Source organism: Bactrocera oleae, chromosome 2 (genome assembly GCF_042242935.1).
Source record: "Bactrocera oleae isolate idBacOlea1 chromosome 2, idBacOlea1, whole genome shotgun sequence".
Lineage (NCBI taxonomy): Eukaryota > Metazoa > Arthropoda > Insecta > Diptera > Tephritidae > Bactrocera > Bactrocera oleae.
The window spans coordinates 56,724,287-56,751,298 of record NC_091536.1 but is presented as its reverse complement, the minus strand read 5'-3'; the positions used below and the strand labels follow the sequence as shown (position 1 = coordinate 56,751,298).

The 27,012-nt window shown below is 35.4% G+C and overlaps 1 protein-coding gene across 4 annotated transcripts; it reads left to right on the top strand.

Annotated features, from left to right (window-relative positions):
• The first annotated feature begins 427 nt into the window (after positions 1-427).
• On the top strand, positions 428-27,012 carry LOC106626386 (calcyphosin-like protein). 4 transcript variants are annotated; one of them, XM_070113217.1, is made up of 5 exons: positions 428-625; positions 14,654-14,805; positions 16,710-16,829; positions 25,165-25,222; positions 26,275-27,012. In XM_070113217.1, exons 2-5 carry the CDS (start codon positions 14,654-14,656, stop codon positions 26,587-26,589), a joined length of 645 nt encoding a protein of 214 aa, XP_069969318.1. In that variant the 5' UTR covers positions 428-625; the 3' UTR covers positions 26,590-27,012. The 4 variants fall into 4 exon arrangements, with proteins under 4 accessions (XP_069969318.1, XP_069969319.1, XP_069969317.1 ...); XM_070113218.1 differs by lacking the exon at positions 428-625 and adding an exon at positions 14,209-14,408; XM_070113216.1 differs by lacking the exon at positions 428-625 and adding an exon at positions 14,210-14,434.

The window sequence follows — 27,012 nt, the reverse complement described above, 5'->3', positions numbered from 1 at the left end:
AACTAGCACTTATAGAGAGTGACAGAGAAGCACTGTGGTCCCTCCTTAGACATTCTGATTAGGGTATAAAATTGCATTTTTTCTTCGGTCTCATTATAATTAATAATTAATAATTAATAAACTTTTTATAACAGTCAAATATAAATAAAGATAACGCGTTATGTGACGTTGGGTACAAAATCATGGTGTGCCTACAAGTATTTAGTTTTTGTTGGAAAGGTAATTGCGGGCGGTCTAGTTGCCTAGCTGGCTGACTGTTGTGTGACATTTATCAACAAATGAACCTATAGAGACATACATACTCAGAAACAGTATCTACCAAGTGTATTTGTGAATGTGTGCGCGACAGTTTACTGCTTCGGGCCGCTTCGAATACTTACCAACCGGGCAGTCGTGTAGTCATTTGCTCAGTTTATTTTGCTCGATTGTCGCGTGTGTAGCTTTGACATGTGGATATATGAAAAGTGCAACGGAAAAAATATTAATTGTTTGTACTGAGTAAAAAACTGTAGCGGGAAAAAAGAAAATTAATTATATAACAGCATTAATTAGCGTGTAATTGAATTCCATTGCTATCTGCGGTAATATTCATTATTCCAAAAAAAAGAACGTAAACGTCAAAAAAGTGAGTCACATTGCTTGTAATTTATTTAATAATGTATTGCCAATTTGCTTGTCTATCTAAAAATAATTGCTACCAAAATATTACTTTTAGTATTCAAAAAATTTTCGCGATAACAGTGGTGGAAAAAGGTCCAACTTTACATTATTTATTTACATAACCGTAAACCCTTTTACATTTTTTTGTCACACGTAAATAAAAAAATCCACAGGGCGATGAAGGAAACGTCACAGAGAAGACCTGCCCAGTGATGACAGCTTCAATATGTGCTCGAATGGGCGTGTTGCCATGACAGCGAAAGCTCATGTGTCAGCGTCCAAACTTGACCAGTGCTCTTGAGATGAACCTCGAAAAAATTAAATAACAGAAAAAAAATAAAACGTAAAAAATTCCTAGCATTTTAACAGGCAAAAGTGTAGAAAAGAGAGCAAAACTTTTCGCTGACTATGAATATAGAAAAGCAACTCGAGTGCGTTCTATGTGTGTGAGCACGCGTGTTTGTCGCCGCGTTAACTGTCATTGCTGCGCGTCCCGATGTGCACGCAACACTACCACCAAGTGCTTTCTTGGGGAGTGTCAATACAAATCATACTTAAATTTTGTCCGTCACTCATACGTCCTGTGTAATCGGCATTTTTTCTTCATCAACAAACTAATTTTCTTCCGCATTTGGTTGTCATTTTGTGTATTTTATTTCGCTTTCGTTGACTTTGTCAACTTTACAATTGTTACCGTCTGCAGCCGTGCGCATATCCCTACATATCCCTACATAACCAGCAATATCCTGTTTTATTGTTTGCCTGTTTGCAAGCTTCCCTTTGTGGCCGTCGCTTGCCGGTCGCCGCTTATGTAGTCTTTTCCTTTATCATGCTGCTGATTTGTGCTTAACTTGCAATTTATGGTAAATCGATGGTGTCGCCAAAAACGTGACCTATTTGCTTTATTTCGCGGCAAACGAGCGCATTGACGCACATGGCTTACTTTATGAGAACTCGCACATACATCGACATCTGCATTAGGGCCTGTCCGGTGTTCTCATACGAGCATTGCTGTCGTCAGCATCATTATTATTGTCAGTGCCGCACTATGTTGACGACGTGTGAAATTGTTGCGTTGTCCCTTCGCATCTCTTTGCGCTTTGTCCGTCGGTTTGTCTTCTAAATAATTTACTTTGCTGCATAGCGGTATATTTATTGTCCTTATTTGCTTTTTATCACTTTTATTGCATTGTCAGTATCTCAGTTCCTTTATCTCTTATTATGATGTGTTTACCATTCTTCTTCGGTTCGTTAACTCTGTCGTCTCTTTTTATTGAGTTCTTTCGAATTTTGTGTTCGGTCATAATGTTCGTCAATATTGACATGGCCTTGAGAATACTTCAAGTAGTTTGCAGTGTTTTCATGCTACACTTAGGAACAAATAGTTTGATGTATTGACTTGTTGAACCAAAAAAGACCCGAAAAATATTTCGTTATAGAAGAATACCAAAATATTTATCGGTAATCACAACGTTTAAATAAATGTTCGAATGAATCACCTATCAAAAGCATTCAAATTTTCAATTATTCACTTTATTTTTTTAGAAAATACGGGCCACTACGACAACTAAGTTTGCTGTTTCTTACTTTTTAATTCTTACGAGCTGTATATCGCATTGAATGCTGTAAATAAATATCAAAGATTATTAACAAAACCAAATAACTAAAGAGTATGTACTCGAATACTATACCGCGATGATCCACTTTGTGGGGATGTTAGTTACCAGAAAAACCCAGTTTCGTCTGATTTACTCTTTTGGGGCATTTTTGTTTTGTTGAAGTTTGCATTTTTTCGACAAACAAACAAATCTGCTTAAATTAATGTTTTCAATTTTCAAATTTATATTACAAACATGCCATCCGGAAATTGTACAAGTATACTAAAATAAACAAGTAAGGAAGGGCTAAGTTCGGATGTAACCGAACATTTTATACTCTCGCAAAGTCAAATGGTATACTCGTTTGAGATTTCTTTGTGGATTGGCTGATATTTTCGGTAGAAGGTCAACTATAGGCACTGGGGTCCACATATTTAGTACTTAGGGGCTTGAACAGTTTTGGTTCGATTTAGACAATTTTTGGTCACAAGGTGGCATACTTTAAACGTATTATTCACGCAAAGTTTTACCCCGATATAATCATTGTTGCTTGATATGCATAGTGGAAAGTGAAAGAATCAGATGGAATTGAAAATGGTGTTATATGGTAAATAGGCGTGGTTGTAGTCCGATTTCGCTCATTTTCGCACTATAACATAGAAACATGAGAAGAATATTATGTACCGAATTTGGTTAAAATCGATTGAGCAAATCCCACGATATGGGTTTTCACCTAAAAGTGGGCGGTGCCATTGCCACTGTCTAATTTTGAACGCGGTTCCTATAAAGTCATCTCATACCATCCCAGAGATAAAATTTAATGTCTCTGGCGTACCGTTATATGGGGAGTGGGCGGAGTAGCCATCCGATTTCAACTATTTTCACATTGTAGGTAGAGGTTCTAATAACATTTGCTTCCAGTTAAGTTTGTTATTATAGCATTAGCGGTTTAGGCGATATGCACATTAAACCCATTAGGGGCGGGACCACTCCCACTTTAAAAAAAAATTTTAACTGCAGATGCTCCTTCGTAATGTGATCCTGTGTACCAAATAACAGTCTTGTATCTTATTGCGGAGCTTAGTTATGGCAATTTATTTGTTTTTGATAAATGACGTTTTGTGGGCGTGGCAGAGGTCCGATTACGCCCATCTGCAACGCCAACCGTCTCACAGTACCAAGAAACATGTCTACCAAGTTTCATAAAGATATCTCAATTTTTACTCAAGTTACAGTTTGCACGGACGGACAGACGGACAGACGGACAGACGGACGGACGGACGGACAGACAGTCACCCGGATTTCAACTCGTCTCTTCATCCTGATCATTTATATATATATAACCTATATCTAACTCGATTAGTTTAAGTGATACAAACAACCGTTAGGTGAACAAAACTATTATACTCTGTAGCAACAGGTTGCGAGAGTATAAAAAAAATATTTTAAACAATATTTACTTCTCATTTATTCAATAAAAGAAATAAGATTTGTTATCTTGTCGATCACCACGCCCAAAAAGTGTAACTGTAATTATTATCAAAGAAAAAAAAAATACTGCATAAAAAAAAATAAATTATTATAATTCCATAAGTCGATAAAAAACCGCTATGCAATAGCTTCACCGCGGCAGTCCAACACGTACTTTTTTATATTACAAGATATCTTCTCGAAATGTGGCGCAGAATATTATCCAAATTAAACCTAAAATCTCCGAATAAATTGTTTAGTGCGAATCATTATAGCATAAAGCTGCCATTCAACCTGGCAGATCAAAATCAATACAAAAATAAATCGACTAAAAGGGTATTTATATGAAAGGATGTTGTATCAGAGCAGTGTGAAACGTTAAGCCATTGCACCACTTGTAGCCATGCATATTATCTAATGTGTAACATTAATATTTCATTTTCACCAAAAAACTCTAAAAATATTATAAATATGTTATAAAAAGTTGGGCACATCGGATGACTATATCCTATACATATAGCTCCCATAGTAACAGTCAGTAACGGATCGACCAATTTTAAAAATTTTCTTTTTTTATTCTAAGGAAAATTGGGCATATATTGATAATAATACAATACAAAAGTAAAATAAACACTCTGAAGAATATTCGTATGTATTATAATTAGAAAACGAACAACAATTTTATAAATAATTTTGTTATTGTCTCACTAAGAAAATCTATAATTGATCTTAGTAGCGTCGATGCCCAATAATAAAGGGATACGAGCTTAAAAGCAATCCGTTCAATATATTTGTATATAAAACGAGGCGTGAAATTTTCCGTGTTTTTTGTAAACGGAAGCTTTACATATCATTAGTTCTTGTCCGCCAGTTTCTTCAGAAAGCTCTCCATTCGGATCCACAATGTTTTATAACTTCAAAATCATAAAGTAAAATTTTATGAAATGGAAATGGAGGGAATTAAAACTAGATATATTTGCCAACCAGTTGCTTTTTGTTGACTAATTTTGCAACCCGAAGATATGGCTTAGAACAAAGTTGAGGCTCTGAGTATTAAATCATCATCAAATCCCGTAATGTCGCCAGATAGATTATTGAAGAACACAAAAATACAGAACAATTGACTTTGAATGAAAAAGACATTAGTATATTGCAGATTATTTGCATATAGACAAAGTTGGGCGATTTTAAAAAAACAACAACACAAGCTAGCTTTTTTCTTTCAAAATCCCTTAAAAATAGTTTGAATTCGTAATAATTCGCTTGAGCACTTTGAACTTTAATTTTGTTGAGAAATATTACCTCTCCGTTTAATTGCGATCACAACCCTAATGCTATTTTTAGAACGTCTCGTTAGATTGATAGAAAAACACATTTTGTCACTGTGCAGTGGTCACAATAATTCAAAACGAACGGGAATAACTATTTTCAACAATATTTCTCAATTAATGTAAAGTGTAAAGGTTTTTATTCTTTAGTAAATACTTAGTAACAATTTATGTGAATATGTATATACAAGTATATATATATATATATATATATATAGATATATTAATGTAAAAAGGCTTGAACAAAGTTTCCATCTCGGTCAGCATAGTCATAGCATCCACTATTGGATAATACTCTACCGAATAGACCACATCCAGCACGCAGGGAGTGGCCGTAGCTGAGAGTGTACACGAAGAACGTGGAGAGTTGATTCGGCGCCCTTCGCACTAGGACTGACGTATGGAACGACTTGGCGCATTTTTAATACACCGAGATCTTAAATTGAATGCGCACAAAGTATAGCTTGTGCAAGAACTGAAGCCGCTTGACCTTTCAAAACGACATTGTTCGGTCTATGGGCTTAGGAAAAGTTCCTAGAAGATACCATGATTTCGCGCCAAATTTTGTTCAGCAATGAGGCCCATTTCTGGCTCAAGGGGTATAAAAACACGCAAAATTGCCGCATTTGGGACGAAGAGCAACCTTCAGTGATTCAAGACACATTTCATCCAGAAAAAAAAAACGGTTTGGTGTTACCGTCATCCTGCCATGATTACCGACTATTTGATTTCGTGATCTCGGAGACTTTAGTATCAACAAGACGGCGCCAGTTCTCACACATCGTATCAGTCAATGGATTTATTGAAAGAACAGTTCGATGAGCAGATAATTTGACGTTTTGGGACGATCGATTGACCACAAAGATCGTGTGATATCATACCGTTAGACTTTTTCCTGTGGGGATATACCTTCTGCTCAAATAAAAACGAGATTGGCTCAAACAACAAAAACGGTTAATTATTCTTCAATATTTATTTTATCCCTTTCAAAATAGTCACCATTAGAGGCAATACACATATGCCACCTTTTTTTCCAATCTTCCTAACACGTCTGGTAGGCCGCTTTAGGTATGGCTTTCAGTTCCTTCTTCGAATTCTCTTTTATGACTTCAATCGACTGAAAATGCTTTCCACGAAGCGGCAATTTGAGTTTAGGGAAAAGAAAAAAGTCACACGGTGCCATGTCGGGTGAATACGGTGCTTGCGGAACAATATTTACGTTGTTTTTGGTCAAATAATCGCGTACAAGACGAGACGTATGAGCTGGATTTTGGAACAAGTCGAGCAGACACACGTCTCATGCCCAAAACATCGTGAATAATGCTATGAGCGGATCCATTTGATATGTTGAGCTCACTAGCTATCTCTCTTTCAGTCACACGACGATTTTCCAACACAATTTTCTTTACTTTTTCGACGTTTTCTTCGTTTATTGACGTTGCTGGACGACAATCATGGGGCAAGTTCTCCAGCGATGTACGGCCGTCCTTGAACGACTTATACCAATCAAAAATACGTGCACGTGATATGCAAGACTCCCCATATGCCTTCTGCAACATTTTCATTGCGTCCATCGCACTTATTCCATTAGAATAACAAAATTTCAAACAAACACTTTTTGCTCAACGTTAATTTCCATAGTAAAATTCGAAAAACACACTCGAGGTTGACTTGTTTATAGCGCCTTAAAAAAAAACTATGTGACAGATCGCGCTCAAATTTGACATGTAAACATATAACAGTCCTGCCAACCTAAGCAAAAAAAAGTATGGCCATATGTCATGTCCTTGTCGAGTTATGAATAAAGTCTCGTTTTGCGTTGAGCAGAAGGTATAACAATCAGAATATCCTTTTTTAAACCTTTCCCCCATTTTTTGCTCAGTTTTCAACACTTATTACTCTATTGCGTGTAACTCTTACAAATTTGCATTTTAAATATATCCTTACAACAACAACTCACAATATATCATTCTTTAATGAAAATAGTGTATGCCTAGAAGGCAATTTGGATGCCAATGTGGACACGCTTTATACTCAATACTAGAAAACCGTTAGCGAAATGAACATGAGCACAACTTTTCTAGAGGAGATAGCATGAAATCGATAATTTTATATGATATATACTTGTAGTACATATTTAAGTTTGTTTTAATTTGTGTCGGGCACACATGCGAAGGAAACATTTACCATTGGGAGTAGCATGCTTTCAGGCGCGCGGACGAACAATGCCATATACGAGGTTGCATATAGGAGTATACTTTTGTATTATTTATCTTGATTACAAATGAGATATACGCGTTGTCAATATATGTATATATACAAGTATGTATGTATAAATTCATATCCCTACATACAGATAAGAGAAAACAGTTTGAAATTTTATTCAATGAGTAATTTATGAATTTGTATGCAAGTACACACATTTACAGTAAATTGCTTTAAGTTGGAGCATTTAGTCGAGTTTTACTTATTGATTGTTCAGGCTATTTGATTACAATTGTGTACATAAATTATTTATACAATTCTTATTGGTTGAAGCAGCTAAGTGTGCAAAGCACGTAGCATAGAGACTTTCAACATATTGAGTTCGAATGCTAAAGCGGTAATCTAAGGCATAATTTTAACTTTTATCTTTGGTAGAACCTATTAATTATATTATAATTATAATTTCGGTCATAATCTTTAAGAGTACAATCGATAATCTAATCACAATAACTACTATCCTAAATTGTCAGGCTTCTATGTGAGCGGTTTGACCTTTGTTTGACTCGATACTTATAGGTATTATAAAGACAATGTGGCCTACTTACCACAGAAGTCCCTTATATATTGCCTAGGTGTGTCGAAAGACAGCCGCTCTACCTACCTACCTACCTTATATATTCACGTACATATATTTTGTATGCACATACATACACACTCACATACAAGTTGAAGTCGACCACAATAAGTGCAGTAATTGCAAGGTTGCCTTGAATAGTGCTTGTAATTAAATAAAATGTGAGAATGCTAATACGTAAGTAGTTCATATTGAAAATTGAGCTATTGGATTTGATTTAGGCAAATTAAATATTTCAACTGTGATTCTCCTGATGGAAGAAAAAAAAACATCCATATACGAGGTGTATTCAGAAGATAACGGGAATTTTAAAATTTCGCGGGCTTGGAGCGACCAATAATCAAAATTTTTTTATAATATTGATAAACGAGTACAAGCACGTGAAGTGTGATAAAATTTTCAACCGTATTTATTGATTACTTCATCTGTAGCAGCCGCTAAGGTTAGAAGTGGTTTTATGAGCTTGGCAGTTTTCGTTTGTTAAAAACTCATACTTTGTTGTTTACACGTGAATTCTTGGCCAAAAACAATACTGTCTCAGCAACCATATTTACTATACATGGCTCCATGTGACATTTCCTATTACACAAAATTAAGAGAAACTCATAGCCGTCGTTTTAAAAGATAGATGCAAATCGATGAAGCTAAAGGCCATCCCAAAAATTGACTTTTAAAAGTCTTTTGAAGATTGAAAGAAGCGCTGGCATTAGGGCATAATATCGAATGGTGACTATTTTGAAGGCGACAATACTAATGTAGACGAATGAGTACTCGTAAAAATTTTCTACAAAACAATTTAGTTAACGTTATTTTTTAAAACACATATATATATTTAATTGTCTCTTCTCTAAAGTTATCTGTCGCTCTCAAATATACTCGTAAATATTTAATTTCGTGAATACTCTCTGTCAGAGAAAATTGTTCACAGTAGATGATATACAAATTTAGAAATTACGTCCGACTGTACCCAGTAAACCTAGGCATATCATTTAAATTTTTTTTTTTTAATATTTCCTTTAAGACGGAAATTGCAAGATAAGATTTTATATTGATACATGCAGAGGTCGAAATTTATATCAGCTGTCATTAGAAAAAAATATAGAGTAACCCCTTTTGAAATTCCCTACTTTTTTAAGGGAAAATAAGCAAAAAAATTTAAATTCAAAATTAAATGTTTATTATTATTCAATAGAACTTTATTTGGCATTTTTATTTTTTGAAGACCATCTCTTTCATATGTTGGCCGCGGCTACGTCTCAGATGGTCCATACGTTGAGTTCAATTTTCGATGAGTCGTTCGAACCTTTCGATTGGTAACTAGCGAATAACACGCGTGATGTTTTGCTCCAAGGCCTGAATCGAAGCGGAATTTTCTGCATATAATTTAGATTTTACATATCCCCACAGGAAATGGTTTAACGGTATGATATCACACGATCTTGGTGGCCAATCGATCGGCCCAAAACGTCTAATTATCTGCTCATCGAACTGTTCTTTCAATAAATCCATTGACTGATACGATGTGTGAGAACTGGCGCCGTCTTGTTCAAATCAAATGTCGTCGAGAGCACGAGCTTCAATTTCAGGCATGAAGTCGGTTATCATGGCGCGATAACGGTCGCCATTGACGGTTACGATCTAACGGGCTTAATTTTTGAAGAAATACAGACAGATGATTCCACCGGCCCACAAACCACACCAAACCGTTGTTTTTTCCGGATGAAATGGCCCTTGAATCTCCGAAGGTTGCTCTTTGTCCCAAATGAGGCAATTTTGCGTGTTTACATACCCCTTGAGTCAGAAATGGGTCTCATCGCTGAACAAAATTTGGCGCGAAAACGTGGTATCTTCTAGGAACTTTTCCTAAGCCCATAGAGCGAAAAATGTCGTTTTGAAAGGTCAAGCGGCTTCAGTTCTTGCACAAGCTTTACTTTGTGCGCTTTCAATTTAAGATCTCGATGTATTTAAAATGCGCCAAGTCGTTCCATACGTCAGTCCTCGTGCGAAGGGCGCCGAATCAACTCTCCACGTTCTTCGTGTACACTCTCAGGTCTATTCGGTCGAGTATTATTCAGTAATGAATTCTGGGTCTCAGTGGACCTACAATGATGACCATAAGTTGGGCGAATCTCGCGAAACACATTCTTTACAGAACGTGAATTTTAGTAATAAAGGTCAATTTGTAAACGATGTTTAGGCGTAAGTCTTTCCTCTATTAAATGCCAAACAATACTGAACAAAACTGACGCGACAGCTTGACACGACTCACGCCTGATCTGTCAAAAAAAGGCTATTTGAAAAAGTACCTCGCTTCAAATCACCCGTTATAAATGTGGTGTCTTCGCCTATAGTAGTTCCAATGTAGGGCTCTAAAATTATTTCCATTATTAAAATATTATTATAATCCAAATCTCCACCTATTTGCGAAAACTTAAATCGCCGCCTCTAAATGCAATATATTATATTTGCCTAACGCTGACATTACACATTTTCTGCATTAAACTAAGAAATTCGTTTAATTTTGCTATAATGCCTCACATATATCTCACAGTAAAGTTTTAAAAATACTCGTATCAGCGGTTAAGATCCAATTTCGATTTGCACAAAGTTTTATTGCGATGAGTTTACTGATGCTTGATCTTTATACTGGAAATAGGCGTAGTTATATACCGATTCACCGTGTAACAGAGGAATGCTGGGATAAAATCATACGTCAAATTTGGTTAAAATTGGTATAGTAGTTTCTCCACCTCCTATGAAACGCTACCGAATTATTTTGGCTGTGAAAGATAATGCACATTTGTTTTCTGAGTAATCACACTTTAAATAGTTTTCAGCATAACAGTTATATGAGAGAAGGGCATGGTTATTATCGTGAAGGTGCTCGAAAGAATGGAAAAATTTTAATCGGCCCAGTTAAATAAAAATCTCATATCTCTATCAAATATGAAAGGGGATAGTTGTTTTCTTTTCAAAATTTTTTACAATATAACGACAAACAAACTGTCACACCCTTGATAGCATATGTGTATATGAAATCTGGCACAGTTCAAAATAATCATGCCTTTAAAGTGAAGGCACCCACATTTACGTTTTTAAATTACTGCGATATAAATTTCACGTCTCGTTTACTTGGAAGTGCAGTGAAGAGAATTTACATTTATACTTTATCTCTGGGAAATATCGTATACCCGAAAGAATCACGCTTTTTTAATTTAAAAGTAAAAGAAATTTAAATTTTTGTAATAGTTACACGAAGAGATACATATATGTACAACGGTTCATAGAATTTGAAATAATTGCAGTGATCATGTTTTGTTCTCGCAACTTTCCTCAAAAATATTTCAGTCAAGGTTAAGGTTATTATAGCAAACCCTTTTAGTGACAGTAAATTATAACTGAACTCTCCTCTAATAATTTACGCGAGAGACTTGTCAAACACTTGGACTTCATCCCAATTTAAGACAGTAATTCTTACTATTGCAGAAGGAAGCACGGTTTACATAAGTACGTATACAATAAATACAATTCGTTGATTATTCTCTTTAATTGTTTACATAGATCTTTCCTTGTAAGTTAAAAGTTCGTATCGTTTCAAAGCAAAATACTTTTTAATACTCTCGCAGCATGTTGCTACCGAGTCCAATAGTTTTGTTCACCTAACGGTTGTTTGTATCACCCAAAACTAATCGAGATAGATATAGGGTATATACATGATCAGGATGAAGAGACAAGTTGAAATCCGGGTAACTCTCTCTTGGTCCGTTCGTGCAAGCTGTAACTTACCGTTGGTACCGTAAGAGGGTTGGTATTGCAGATGGGCGTAATCGGACCACTGCCACGCCTACAAAACTCCATTATTCAAAAACAAATAAATTGCCATAACTAAGCTCCACAACAAGATACAAGACACTTATTTGGTACACAGGATCACATTAGGGAGGGGTATCTGGAGTTTAAATTTTGTTCTAAAAGAGGGCGTGGTTCCGCCCCATAAAAGGTACACATTAAACCTCCTAATCCTTATCTCCTAAGCCGCTAAAGTTATAATAATAACTAGTTATAATAATCGACAGTGTGAAAATGGGTGAAATCGCGTGACTACCCCCCCGCCCCCTATATAACGGTACTGTTAAAAACTACTAAAAGCGCGATAAATCAAGCACTAAACATGCCGGAGACATTAAATATTATCTCTAGGATGATTTTTAATAAGATGACTTTATCGGAACCGCGTTCAAAATTAGACAGTGGGCGTGACACCGCCTACTTTTAGGTGAAAACCCATATCTTGGGATCTGCTTAACCGATTTCAACCAAATTTGGTACATAATAATTTTCTCATATTTCGATGTTATACTTGTAGTGCAAAAATGGGTGAAATCGGATTACAAACACGCCTATTTCCCATATAACACCATTTTAAATTCCATCTGATTCCTTCACTTTTTCCTATGCAAATCAAGCACCAATGTGGCCGAGCGTTGTCATGATAAAAATTATTGATTCGTGTCTGATCGCATATTCTGGTCGTTTTTCCGCGATGGCCTTTTTCAAACGAATCAATTGTTTTCGGTAGAGGTCCCCATTAATCGTCTGACCCGATTTCAATAGCTCATAATAGAGCACACCCTTGTGGTCCCACCAAATACATAGCATAACCTTGGCACCATGGATATTCGGCTTTGCCGTGAATGTCAATGGTTGGCCGGGCTTCACATACGATCTCTTGCGCTTTGGGTTATCATAATGAATCCATTTTTCATCGCGAGTGACAATCCGATGCAAATATTACTTCTTTTGGTGGCGTTGAAGCAACATTTCCGACATGCAGAATCGACGTCTCTTGGCTTTAGTTCATAAAGCACCCAATTTCCAAGCTTCTGGATGAATCTGAATGATTTTAATCGTCTGGAAACGGTTGCTTGATCAACTCCTAATACTTTTGCATGCATCTGCGTCGAGAAATGTCTCCAATTATTCGTCTTGAAATTTGTTTGGCTGTCCGGGTCGTTCTCCGTCGTCTAAGTCGAAATTTCCACTTTTAAACCGTGCAAACCACTTTTGGCACCTTCGTTCGGCTAAAGCATGGTCACCATAAACGTCCAGTAAAATACGATGGCTTTCGGTAGCACGTTTCTTCATGTTAAAGTAATGAAGAAGAACTTCCCGCAAAAACAGTTTATCTCGTACAAATTTCGACATTTTCAAATGAATGAAACAAATTGTTCACGCTAAAACAAATGACATCCACTGAAAACGACGGGAAATGACAGTACCTTTGAAATGAATATAGCCACAGATAAACACGACGCGAAATAATATTAGTAGAGCCCTCTCTTAGAAAATCGCACGAATTAATGCATACACCCAATACAAGTGATCGCAGTAGCCAGGGATACCTGTGGAGTAAACATTTTTTTAATGTGCTGGTTGTTCCGTCCCCTAAATGGTTTAATGTACATATCTTCACACCCGCTAAAGATATTTCAACCTAATTTGCTTAGAAGAAGTGATTTTATCACCTCTTCAAACTATGTGGAAATGGGGATCAGATGAAAACTACTAAAAGTAGCTACTATTAAAAGTTGTAGAGTAACATAATTCACTGAATAAATGAGCCACAAGCATTATATTTCACAACCAGGATGGTAGACAAAGTCTTTTTAAGATCTGGTATGAAAATGGTGTATGATGTTACCCAAACATTCGTATTAGATACTCCAAAAATTGTCGAAATCACACTATAACTTGTCCCAAAAAGGGTATAAGCAGGCCAACACTTCCCTCAGCCCGCATATACCTAATATAATATTTTCGAACCTCCGGTTGACTTTATAGCGCATCTATTGGTCAATATGTAAGAAATCTTAATGATATTCAGAAATAATCCTTTTCTAATTACAGTGTATCTTTTTTTCTTAAATGAATGAAATCACGGAGATACTTTTCTTAGCTTGATATAAAGTTTTGCCAAAACCTGAAGGTGTTCCTTCGCCTTTGTTCCTTACAAGTTGCTATAGTATGAAATGTTCGGTTACACCCGAACTTAGCCCTTTTTTATTTAAGTATTACGAAGTGCTCTCTCTGCAGCTTCATATAATTTATTAGTAAATAATATCTGGGTATTTTATGTTGTAGAAAATGTTAGAGTAAGTGTTTCAAAAAGGTAAAAATTGTGGTCATACTTGAGCCAATATATTAATATATATAATATTTATATGAAATTTTATAACTCTTAGTAACAAACATATATTCGTAGCCTTGACAAGTTCGCAGTAAATTTCAATTACTAATTTAATATATTTTTACTTTTTTCTACAACATAAAGGCACTCACTTTTTCCTTCACTGCGAAAGACAGAAAAAAATTAACTGTCGAAACAAAAAAGTATTGTTGACTTTTCAAAATTGAAGCCGATTAAAAATTTTATTTGTGAAAACGAGAAAAGCTTTGCATTAAGCATTACATAAACAAACGTACAAAGGCAATTGATAATACACATAATTCAAGGCAAGCGAGCATAAGAAGCAATAAATGTAAGAGAAGGGGGAATAAAACTAGAAAGCAGCGACCAAAAGCGCATTGTGATAAATTGAACGATAATAACCAAATCTGCCGTAAAAGTCTGTGCTAGCAATAGCAAAAATAACATGACACTAATATTAATAAAAATAATATTAACCAAATAATACCACATAAAATAGATGCTGTGGGTAAAGAATCTAACGTAAGCTTTTCTATCGCATTACTTCCAGATGAGTGGCCGTGACGACTTCTTCTCCAAAGAGGCTTCACTCATCAACCGTTCCAAGCGGGAGCTGGCGGACGGACGTGAAAAGGATCCAATCTACAAATTGCGCTTGCAATGCTTCAGTCGTGGCGCAACCGGTATACTCGGATTAGCCAGGTAATTGGGGAGAGGTTGGGATGTAAAGATGTATTGTAAGCATCAATATGTGTGCACTCTTTTTGGTTTTTTGCTGGAGGAGCAACATAAACGATGCGTACGAAATATGTACTCATGAGCGTTGATGTAGAACTGCGCACTTACACACAGACCTGCAACTAGAAGCCTCAAAGCATCATTGAAAGTATACAAAAAATGAAAAACTTAAGCATATAAAATGCAGTTGTCCTGAAATTCCTATGTTCGTGGTGGTGTGATGGACGAACGGTGCTGGAACAAGCTGCCCGCTATGCGGATGATGGCCGCAATGAAACTGCAATTCAATGCAAATACAATGCAATAAAATGAAATATTCAACATTTCGTTGAACGATGCCAGGAGATTTTAATCCGACAGATGACACAGCCGCCCAGCAGCCATACAAGCGAACGGTGAGGGCTCACAGCTGGCAACTGTCTGCCATCTGGTCGATACTCTCGTCCTTTACCCAATCTCTAATTGTTGCAACTGCTCAGCTGTCTAACTGTCGGACTGTTCAACCAGCTGTCCAATCATTCATCAGTCGTCATCATGCCATATAAACTATTCAAGAGTACTGCTATTCCTGCAACATGTAACTTAATGCATGTTGCTATGTCAGAGAGTACTGTTGACTAGCTGACAGCTGGTTAGTCGTTTTTTCTATGTTCTTGTTGGCATGATTGTATTGGGCAGAGAACTTGGTTGTGATTTTCCTCGTTTTACTTTGAAAAAACTTTTTTTTTGTCGTAAAAAACCACCTATTGGTAGGTTCTAAAGGGGGTTTTGGCATTGCGGAGCATTAAAATAATGAAATTTCGTAGAAAATGTACAAAAAATGCAGGGAAGTGGTATGTAGATGGTGGCTCTTAAAAGGAATAATCCTAATGAATGCTGTTCGTGAGCGTAGACTGGATGCGTTCTTTTTTTGGCCAATGTCGCAGGAAAGGCTTATATGAATCCATGTAAAGCAAATACAATTAGTGAACAAATAGAATAGTATATATAAATATAGATATGCCTTTACATAAAAATGGTTAATATGGTATGATATTAGTATTTTTTCCTAACTTAGGAAAATCAATTGAGTTATTTACTATTCTTTTCAAGTTAAGAGAAGAGTTCTTCCAACAATAATTCTCATGTTAAAAAATTTCGTCTTTGAAGTAATCTCTCTAAACAACGTGACATTATGTAATAATTAGAAACAGTGCTTAGATTTGGTACAATCATTACTTCTAAAATAATGAACTGAATGATTAATTAAACCTTAGTTATAAAATGACAGGTTAGTTTGTTTGCCCTACGTTTAGTTAGGATTGTAAGTAATTCTCTAATGACTCCTTGAATCAAATTATATCAATCTTTTAATAAAAAATCAAAGTTAGCCACCGCCATATATTAAATTCAAGATTTCAATATAACATACAACACGTCTTCGATCTGAGTGTCTATGCTGCAAAAAAGTTCTTCTCTCTCTCTCTCTATCTCAGAAATCACAAATTAGTAGTTTTTGGGAATTCAATTATCCAATAAGTTATCGTTTATTTAATCGAACTTCGGAAATACACTAGTTTACCCGAATTCCGTCGAAAGGAAACAAATCCTGCCAACAGACCGCTGTTCTGATCACGTGTTAACGATTGATCTTTAGTCCATAAGCTCACAAAATAATAATAAACTAGTTTATATGATTTATTATTGTTGATCTTACAAGTAGTTTGATCAAAAATTTAAACTCCGTGGTCAGCACCTCAAGGCACAATTCTTATAGCACATCTAAGTACTTCTGTCTATCATTTAGTTTATGAATAGAACAAAAAAATAATATATTTAAAGAGTAAGAACATATCGATCGAATAATTAATATTTGATCAATTTTTTAGAACCTTCCGAAATATGGATGACGATGGCAGCAAGGCGTTGAATTTCGAAGAGTTCAGTAAGGGAATCAAAGAAACTGGTTTGGAATGTACCGACAGTGAAATAAAGGATATTTTCGACAAGTGAGTAGAGCATTAAGATTAAGTAAATGTTAAGTAACTGGTTATGAATATTTATGATGTGTAACGGGAAATCCAGAACCTCTACTCTCTTTTCAATAGCCTTTTTTTTACAGATTACACATGAGCCATGTCAAACTCTTATATCATTATACTCTCACAACCTGTTGCTACAGAGTATAATAGTTTTGTTCACCTAACGGTTGTTTGTATCACCTAAAACTAATCGAGTTAGATATAGGGTTATATATATATAAATGATCAGGATGAAGAGACGCGTTGAAATCCGGGTGACTGTCTGTCCGTCCGTTCGTCCGTGCAAGCTCTTACTTGAGTAAAAATTGAGATATATTTATGAAACTTGCTACACATGTTATTCCAGATGGGCGTAATCGGACCACTGCCACGCCCACAAAACGCCATTATTCAAAAACAAATAAATTGCCATAACTAAGCCCCACAACAAGATACAAGACTCTTATTTGGTACACAGGATCACATTAGGGAGGGGCATCGGGAGTTAAATTTTTTTTTAAAGTGGGAGTGGTCCCGCCCCCAATAGGTTTAATGTGCATATCTCCTAAACCGCTAATGCTATAATAACAAAATTCACTGAGAACAATTGTCTTTAGCGCCACTATCACAGTGTGAAAATGGGTGAAATTGGGTGGTATGAGATGACTTTATAGGAATCGCGTATAAAATTAGACAGAGGGCGTGGCACCACCCACTTTTAGGTGAAAACTCATATCTTGGGATCCGCTTAACCGCTTTCAACCAAATTCGGTATATGTGGACCACAGCGCCTATAGTTGACCTTCTACCGAAAATATCGGTCAATCCACAAATGAGTATACGATTTGACTTTGCGAGAATATAAAATGTTCGGTTACATCCGAACTTAGCCCTTCCTTACTTGTTTTTGTTTGGCACTGTTTGGCATTGCATCACGGAAAGACCACTTTTTGTCAATTAAACAAGCTTTGCTTAAACTTCGGATTAAAATTTTTGCATTTGGTGTAAAAAATGCTGATGACTCAATATGTATTTATATGAGGATTGGTCGATACAAAAGAATATATATAAGTATATATGATATGTATTTATGCTTGATGTTTCTCGTAAACGCTTAACTTAATCGAAAAGTTATACGAAACCAATTTGTAGAGCAGTTAAAAATGTCCTACAAAGCTATGAGTTTTCCGATTTATAATGATTTTTTTTTGCATTGAGTTATAAAAATCATAAGAAAAAAACTTTGCCTTGAAATAATCAAACTTCAACTTTAATATCTTTTAAATGGTAAGGTTTATGTAAGAGACCGTTTAGTAAAGCATTCAATTTCCAACAAATTTTGTGAAACGAGATATTTTGTCAATAGTTGGAAACGAAATTTGAATTTTTCAGCCTGATAATGAAAAAAACAAATAACTGTATAACGGAGGACCACCACGTTATATTTAAGAGCTCATACATGGAGAGTCTTTATTAGAGATGTCAAATTACCTATTTTTCAGAGTAGCAAAGAAAAAAGTATTCGCTTTTTTGACACACCCTTGTATGTCATATAGGTATATATTAATACGTATGTTTATGCAAACGAAATTCCACTGAAAATGACACTAAACCTAACTAAGTAGTTGCTCGTTTAAAGGTATTAAACCAACACATTTAACTTTTGATTTAGATTTATGTTTATAATCAAATTCAAAACATACTTATTTCATTCTAGCTTTTCTCTCAGCTCCGCTCGCTTTGAATCACTTAAATAAGTATCGAAGATTATTAATCAAAACAAATAACTAGGCACAATGTACACAAACACCGAGATGATAATTTTTGTGGTGGTGGTAACCAGAAAAGTCCCAATTTCTCTGATTTACGACTATTCATTTTTATTATCATATTTTAATATCAGCCAACAATTTTTTTTTCAATTTTCAAATTTATTTTATAAACAGATATGACCCTCCAAAATAATTTGTTTTCTCATAATCCGTAAAAAAATTTTTATATTTTTTTAATAATAAATATCCTATGTCATTTCTAATACCATAAGAATTACATAACATTTTCTGTTACCAAACTGAGTTTTTTCTCCACATTTTCATTAAATCGACACATCAATTTGTCGCTCGAAAAAAAGTTGTCGAATTTGACGTTATAGTTTTTTGGAGTTTTTAGATGCAATACCCATTTTAAAACAACATTTTTTTGAAGACCCTAATTTCTATGGTAGTGAGAAGTTGTGCACATGTAATAAATTGATAACAGTACCCTTCTGAAGATGTCAAACATTATTATTTGTACCCAAATCGGATGAGCTTACTTTTCAGAAACGTCTTGCAGCAGTGACGTCCATAGTACGCAATCATTTGTTCGTCAATCGCAACATTGAAAATACGCCAAACTGAATAAACTTCTTGTTTACCAACTTATTTAATGGTGATACTTTAGTAAGTTTGTCATTGTTGTTTAGCATGTCGTTGTCGCAAACGTGTATATTTTGTTTTAGACGTTTTAATCTCTCCCGTCCAAGGGATTGCTTTATATACTCGCACTCCAAAGACACAGGATTGGACCAATTTGAATATAAATGTGGCAACGTGTGATAGCCAGTCATATAAAGTATGCCAATAAAAGTTCGAATTTTTTCAGTTGATATTGAAAAACCGTACACATTGTTTTATGAAGCATACTTCTTTGTATGGTCTACGGATAAAGTAATCCTTCAACATCATAACATATTATATTGCGTCAAGAAATTGAATTTTAATTTAAATTCTTAGTAACATTTGCACTGTTCTCGGCAACTTGATTCTCAAACTTGTAATATTTGTTATGACGATTGAATTTCAGCATTCGCATTAGCCTAATCATCAAAGCGAGCGTTTTGATGTAGAAGACTGCAAAATAACGTAACACAGCTTATTTTGATTGACACTTGACGATCAGCCGATCAACAGGCTGCCATAGATATAAAATTCAAGGTGCACTTAAGACCTTTATTACCCCATTGGGTACTTTATAGCCCATCGCATATATCAGGTATGCTGAAAGTTAAATCTGAAATTTCGCAAAGCAAATTCTATCACCTATATAAACTTCCCTATCAATTTTCATAAAAAGGTGTAAGGTGTTATCTATGGGCATGCAGTAATGGGTTAATTCGATTGGAAGGTTGTTTATATCAAACAATGAGACTAGAAAGAAATAGCAAAATGATTTTCCTTGGATTTAAACCGTTGACAGATTTTTATGATTTAGTTTTACATATACCTACTTGTATGTAACAAGTTGCTACAAAATGATACTTAGAAGAGTATAATATCTCAGGTATAACCGAAGTTACCATTTTTCTGATTTATTAACTTCTCCATAGTACGAACGTTAGTTGATAAGTCACTGTACTTACCTATATAGATACATAAGTATAAATGTATATTGCAATTTAAGGCAGCTACTCTTATTTCTCGATTCTTCTAGCAGAAATTGCTGATGGATTCTAGAAATTTCATTCCCTTATGTTTATGGGTAGACATATATATAAATATAGTACTACATCACGTTCAGAGAATAGGATTGTCGTTATAATCTAATGTTTCACATATGATGTAAAACAAAAGCCATGTTAAAGATTACTACATATATATGAATATATGTATATATGTGCTTATAAGACAGTTACAGTAGTTTAACAGATTCATTGTCAAAAGTGAAGTGTCACTTTTCATACATTGAATTATTTTACTGCTTTAATTACAAAGATGGGCGAAAAAATAGTAACAATTCTTTTATGTTTCTTAAATATGAGATGAATATAAAGGGTCCACCAAGCAAGTACGATTAAAATGAAATTAAATACTCAAATTTCGTCAAAATGAGTTTTAATTTTTTCCCCAAGTCTCGATGATCCGGTGCAGCATTTCGTTTATAGTGTGCTGAATGCTGTATTTGAGCTCCTCTACCGTTGCTGGTTGATTAAAATAAACTTTTGATTTAACATACCTCAGATATCTAGAGGCTATACTTGTAAATCGCTTGATCTTGGCGGCCATTTGCCTTCGTCATTTATCGAAATTAACGGGTCGACAAACTTTGTACGCAATAGAAATCGCCTGCGTCGAATTCGTTAAATTCCGGGAAAAAACATTCGGTCAATCATCTTACAACACTCGCTATTGATGGGAACGGCGTTTCCTGCCTCAAAGTCCCCGTTGCTGGCGTCATACCACAATCCGTGCCAAACGGGAAATTTTTGGGATGCAATTGCGTTTCCTGAACCACACGAAGCTGTCAAAATCTCGTCATCTATTGATAGGCGCTGTAAATAAATGAAATCATCTAAAAATTCTCAATATTTCGAGGCAAGTTGCATATAGGTATATGTATAAATCTGTTGATTGGTGCAGATTCTAACGTGATTTTATGAAACATACTTTTTTTGGTATACATCTATATATAATATATAATATAAAGAAGACTGTGTATATTATGAAATCGATAGACTCAGAAACTATTTAACCGATCATTATGAAAATTGGTGTGTATATGTAGTTTTCCACGAAGAAGGCTTTTATGCTATTGACGTAACTTGCCACCAGGTGGCGCTGCAATATACCGACTTCTGTATCGTTTAACCGATTGTTACGAAAATTAGTATGTACATGTATTTTTTCATGGAGAAGATGATTATGGTATCCCTATTGATATTTATGTCATTTAATTAAACATATTGAAGTATAATGAAGTACCTATAATGAATGATATTGAAGTACAAACAATATAACCAAGTAATTTAACTAAAACTATCGCGAAGAGTGAGCCATTACTAACAGATGAACAAAATACTATTTACAATCGGATTGGGCTAATTGCCAAATAATTTCAGCAGTATTGTACATGGAAAACAATAATTAATGGGCAGTATTTTCCCAGATAATTAAAATAATTACTTAAATCAAAACTGACTCTGTAATCGGGCTGTACTGACAGCAAAAAAAACGCAAACTAATTTCGATAATAATATATTTACTATATGAAACAGCTTACTCAAATATAATTTAATTATACCTTAGCCACAGAAAGGCGTGTCTCTGTTAACACCTATTTAATTCGTGTATTTCAACATTTTTTGAATAAACTGTATCAATCTAGACCGTCTTGGTGTTTGTTATAAATTTATTTCAATATCTAACGTCATTACATATTCATTTATCGAAATTCGACAATATGATGCGTGTTTTATTTATAACAGTTTAATTTACATACGTGTTTTATTTATAACAGTTTAATTTACATAAAGCTTAACTTGGCATTGGATGCACAATATGTTTAGTTAAGCCCTGAGTGGTATTTAAACCCTGAAACACGCAACATATAATATATCGATTTGTTGAAATATTCCTTTCAAAATGTTGCGCATGATTTTTTTTATGATCAGTCTCGTGCCGTTACACAATTTCGAGACATTTAAATTTTGAGGCAAAATTGTTGGTTGTCAATCTTTAATCGCAAATTATGTGGTGGCATTCCAGGTAAATCCAGTGATTTGAAAATCTCTGCAGGATAATTGACAACTTCATCAGAATTAAAAAGAGTGTCAATCGAATTGAATGTAATTTCATTACAAGGTACTTTTTGTTGTATTTTGGAATTAATTTCGTCAACATCCAAGCTTTGTATGGTTTAAATATCTCGTTCACGTACCCATAAGCATTATTAGTATAATATGTCGCAAATTTGGAAACATATTTTATATTAATTATCTTAATTATACCCTAATGTATTATTTCACAGCACACATGATTTTTTATAATACAAAAATTATTCGAAGTTCAAATATTTTTCTGAACTTGTCCGCAGCACCATCCGTTGCGACAAACTGCAATTAAAATGGAATATGTTTAAAAATTATATACATCGACAGTAGCGAAATCTAAACTAATTTATAAATTTAAAATTAATTAAATACACTATTCAAATTGGGCCGAAAAGTAAATTCAAACCATTCTCGAATCCACATGAAGCCACAAAAAAAATTTAATTAAAATCGGTCAAGCCGTTTAGGAGGATTTCAGTAACATACACACGTACAGTATAATTATATTTATAAAGATATATGTACATTAAGGCTTAAAAAGTAATTTTCAAATACAGAATTTTTGGCTCTACAAAAAATATCGTGTTGCTTTTTAAAGTTAAGTTAAATTTATAAATTAAATGTACTGAGCATTCATACAAGTGATTTACATTCTGTGTGCTCTTACGACATGGTATTTTTATGAAAAAAGTTTTGCAAACTTTTTTTTGGAAATAAAAAATTTATAGCAATCGATCAAAAACCTCATGTCAAATATATGGGAAAAGTAAAATGATTTCGACACATTTTAAATTGAAAATAAAAAGCGTGTTAATCTATAATCCTTTTTTTGGACCAAAACTGAAACTTCAGGGGCCGGTTTCAAAAACAAAAAGAAACAAACAAGCAAAAACGCACCGTCCTAAGTATCCTTCACAAAAACAAAATATTTCTTACAATAACGTCATTTATATAGCGGCCATATGCTATAGTGATCCGATATAGGCGTTTCCGACAAATGAGCAGCTTCTTGTAGAGAAAAAGAGGTTTGCAAAATTCTAGACCGATACCTCAGAAACTAACAGACGAACAGACGGGCATAGCTTAATCGACTCAGCTCGTCATGCTGATCATTTACGAGTTTATATAAGGTTGTCAAATATTCCGCTTTTTTGCTCTTCATTCAATGCTTTATAAAAAGTGTTACAGTGATCGGATTTAGTTAAAATACGCGCCGTTTTGTTCGATGATCTGTTTCCATCTAGACGGCAACTTCATAATACCTTCCTCGTAGAAGCCCCCCTCCTTATTTGCGAAGAATTCGGACAACCACTTTTTACAAGCCTCTTTTGAGTTCAACTTCACACCACCAAGGGCATTCGCCATGGACTGGAACAGGTGGTAATCACTTAGCGCTACGTCCGGGCTATATGGTGGATGCGATAAAACCTCCCGAGCTCCCGTAGCTTCTGACGAGTCATCAACGAAGTGTGTGGTCTGGCGTTGTCCTGGTGGAACACTACACCCTTCCTGTTGGCCAATTCTGGACGCTTCTGGTCGATCGCCTGCTTCAAGCGGTCCAGTTGTTCGCAGTAGATGGTAGAATTAAGCGTCTGGCCATATGGGAGCAGCTCATAGTGGATGATTCCCTTCCAATCCCACCAAACACACAGCAAAACCTTCCTGGCCGTCAATCCCGGCTTGGCCACTGTTTGGGACGATTCACCGGCCTTCGACCACGACCGTTTTCGCTTGATATTGTCGTATGTGATCCATTTTTCGTCGCCAGTCCCCCTCCGCTTCAAGAATGGGACGAGTTCGTTCCGTTTCAGCAGCATATCGCAGGCGTTGATTCGGTCCAGAAGGTTTTTTTGCGTCAAATTATGCGGCACCCAAACATCAAACTTTTTTTTGTATCCAGCCTTCTGCAGATGGTTCAAAATGGTTTGGTGACTAACTCTCATCTCCTGGGCGATGTCACGAGATGGCATATGTCGGTCTAACTCGATGTATTCCATGATTTGATCGGTATTTGTCGTCACAGGTCTTCCGCCGGCTGGCTTATCCATGGTGTCTTTTTCACCGGCTCTGAATCGTCGAAACCATTCCTCCGCGGTTCGAAGTGATAGAGTACCATCCCCCAAAACATCATTAGTCTCACGGAACGTTTCTCTAGCGGATTTGCCTTTAACAAAGGAAAACTTTAAAATAGCGTGAATTTCGGCGTTAGTGAACTCCATGTTTACACATCTATAACTGGTGAACGCAATATCCAAACTAATCATGCATAGCGTTGTTTTGTAGGTTATGTCAAGACCTTTCAAATTATGTATAGTGTTGCCAGATACGAGCTCTGTAGCGCTTTGTACATAGCCGCGAAATTCAAAAGACAAAAAAGCGGAGGGGAGATATATGACAACCTTATATATATTTTGTAGGGTCTGCGACGTTTTCTTCTAGGTGTTACAAAGTTATTGGCAAACTGGGTATATTACGGTTCAGGGCATAATAAACAACTAATACTTGATTAGTGCAAAAACTGAAAATTCAGGGAGCGTTTGCAAAAATCAGAATCAACTTAAGAAAAAAACGCACACCCTAACGTACATGTACATACATATGTGTGTATGTGCTTCTTACATGTAGAAGCGAAGGGGAAAAAATACATCCACCCCACCGTTTGCCTCATTTTAATTACTAAAATATTATTTTTTAATTTTGTAAACGAATCTCTTTCATTTCTTAACAAATTTGCAGATTTGATGAAGATAACAACGGTTCTATTAATATGACGGAATTTTTGCTGAAATTGCGGGTAAGCATATTCACTTTAAAAATCAAATACTTCACATTTTAAATTTTGTGCGGATATTATAAATATATGTTCATATATATGCACAAGGAGCATTCTAAAGTAAACAGGACTTTTAAAAAAAGGCAGAACAAATGGTTTCATCGGCAAAATCAATTAATTTTGCACGGTCCAAAAGCATGTCGAACGAGTGTTTTAGCTCGTTGTCCGGTATGGCCGCCGGTATGTTGGTGCAAGCCTTTTGAATGGCCTCCACGTCTGCATAACGCTTTCCTTTCATCGGCAAATGCATTTTTCCGAAAAGGTAGAAGTCGCACGGTGCCATATCTGGTGAATACTTGGAGTGGTTGATTGTTAAAATGTGAGTTTTGGTCAAATTATAGGCCACAAGAGTCGATCGATGAGACGGCGCATTATCGTGCAACAAACGCCAACTTCCATCTTCGCGATATTCGGGCCGAAAACGTCGAATACGGCGCACCAAACGCTTCAAAACTCCAAGGTAGAATACCGCATTAACTTTTTGGCCGGGTGGAACAAATTCTTTGTGGACAATACCCTCGGAATCATAAAAACAAATCAGCATTGTCTTCACTTTTGACTTCTCCAGGCGCGATTTTTTGGCTTACAGGTTCATCGTCATTTATGTCCTCACGACCACTTTGAAAACGTTGAAACCACTCGTGCACTCTGCTACGGGATAGGCAATCATCGCCATAAACTTGTTTCATAAGTTAAAACGTTTCGGTAAAAGTTTTACCAATTTTAAAACAAAATTTAATGTTGGCTCTTTGTTCGAAGCCCATTTTCGCACCGATGACAAAAACATACTGACACTTAAAACGCAATAACTTCACTTCCAATAGATGAAATGTCATGAAATTTTTAGTGGAAGTCGATAAAGGATAGCAGATTCTAACGCACTAGTCGACATATAGATGGCGTCATTAGATTTTACTTTGTTACTTTTTTACTGTTTACTTTGGAACGCACCTTGTATTATATATTACATACATTTTTCTAAATTTTCTCAAACCTCACCTCAACGTGCACAGCCACCAATGCCACAGTCACGCTTGGATATCATCGATAAAGCATTTAAGAAGATCGATCGCACCGGTGACGGTCAAATCACTATTGAAGACTTGAAGACCGTCTACTCCGTGAAGGATCATCCCAAATATCTGAGCGGTGAAATGACTGAGAACGAGATACTCACACAATTCCTCAACAACTTCGAGGGCGGACGTGGCAACTGTGATGGCAATGTGTCGAAGGAGGAATTTGTTAACTATTATGCAACAATTAGTGCTTCAATTGATAATGATGCCTACTTCGATTTGGTGATGCGACGCGCTTATAAACTGTAAATATAATCCGATGTAGGAGTAACTCAAAAGCGCTGCCATAACAATAAAAGCAATGCTTGTTACAAGCATAAAAAAACAAAAACGGAGCAGTTGACAGCAGCTGGCATTTTTAAGGCTTATAACAACAACAACTATTAATTAATTAATTAATAAAAACAAATTTATAAATAAAAATATTAAGGTGTTGAGTCCTGACTGTGTGTGCGTACAATCTTTTAATACTGATAACAAACTTTTAGCTAGGAACCGCTGTAATGAAACAAAAAATCTTTATTTACATTTAATATGAATACATCATTGTATATGCTATTGTATTTATCTTTTGTTATAAATTGTTACAACATATTAACGTACAATTTTGCGTGCACAAATAAATTTATTGGCAATTTATAATACAATAAAGAAATTATATATTGAAAATAA

Coding starts and splice junctions, on each gene's coding strand:
- LOC106626386 (XM_070113217.1), top strand. CDS start 14,654: ATGAGTGGCCGTGACGACTTCTTCTCCAAAGAGGCTTCACTCATCAAC. Junction 16,830..25,164: donor ATAAAGGATATTTTCGACAA/GTGAGTAGAGCA, acceptor ACAAATTTGCAG/ATTTGATGAAGATAACAACG. Junction 25,223..26,274: donor AATTTTTGCTGAAATTGCGG/GTAAGCATATTC, acceptor CAACGTGCACAG/CCACCAATGCCACAGTCACG.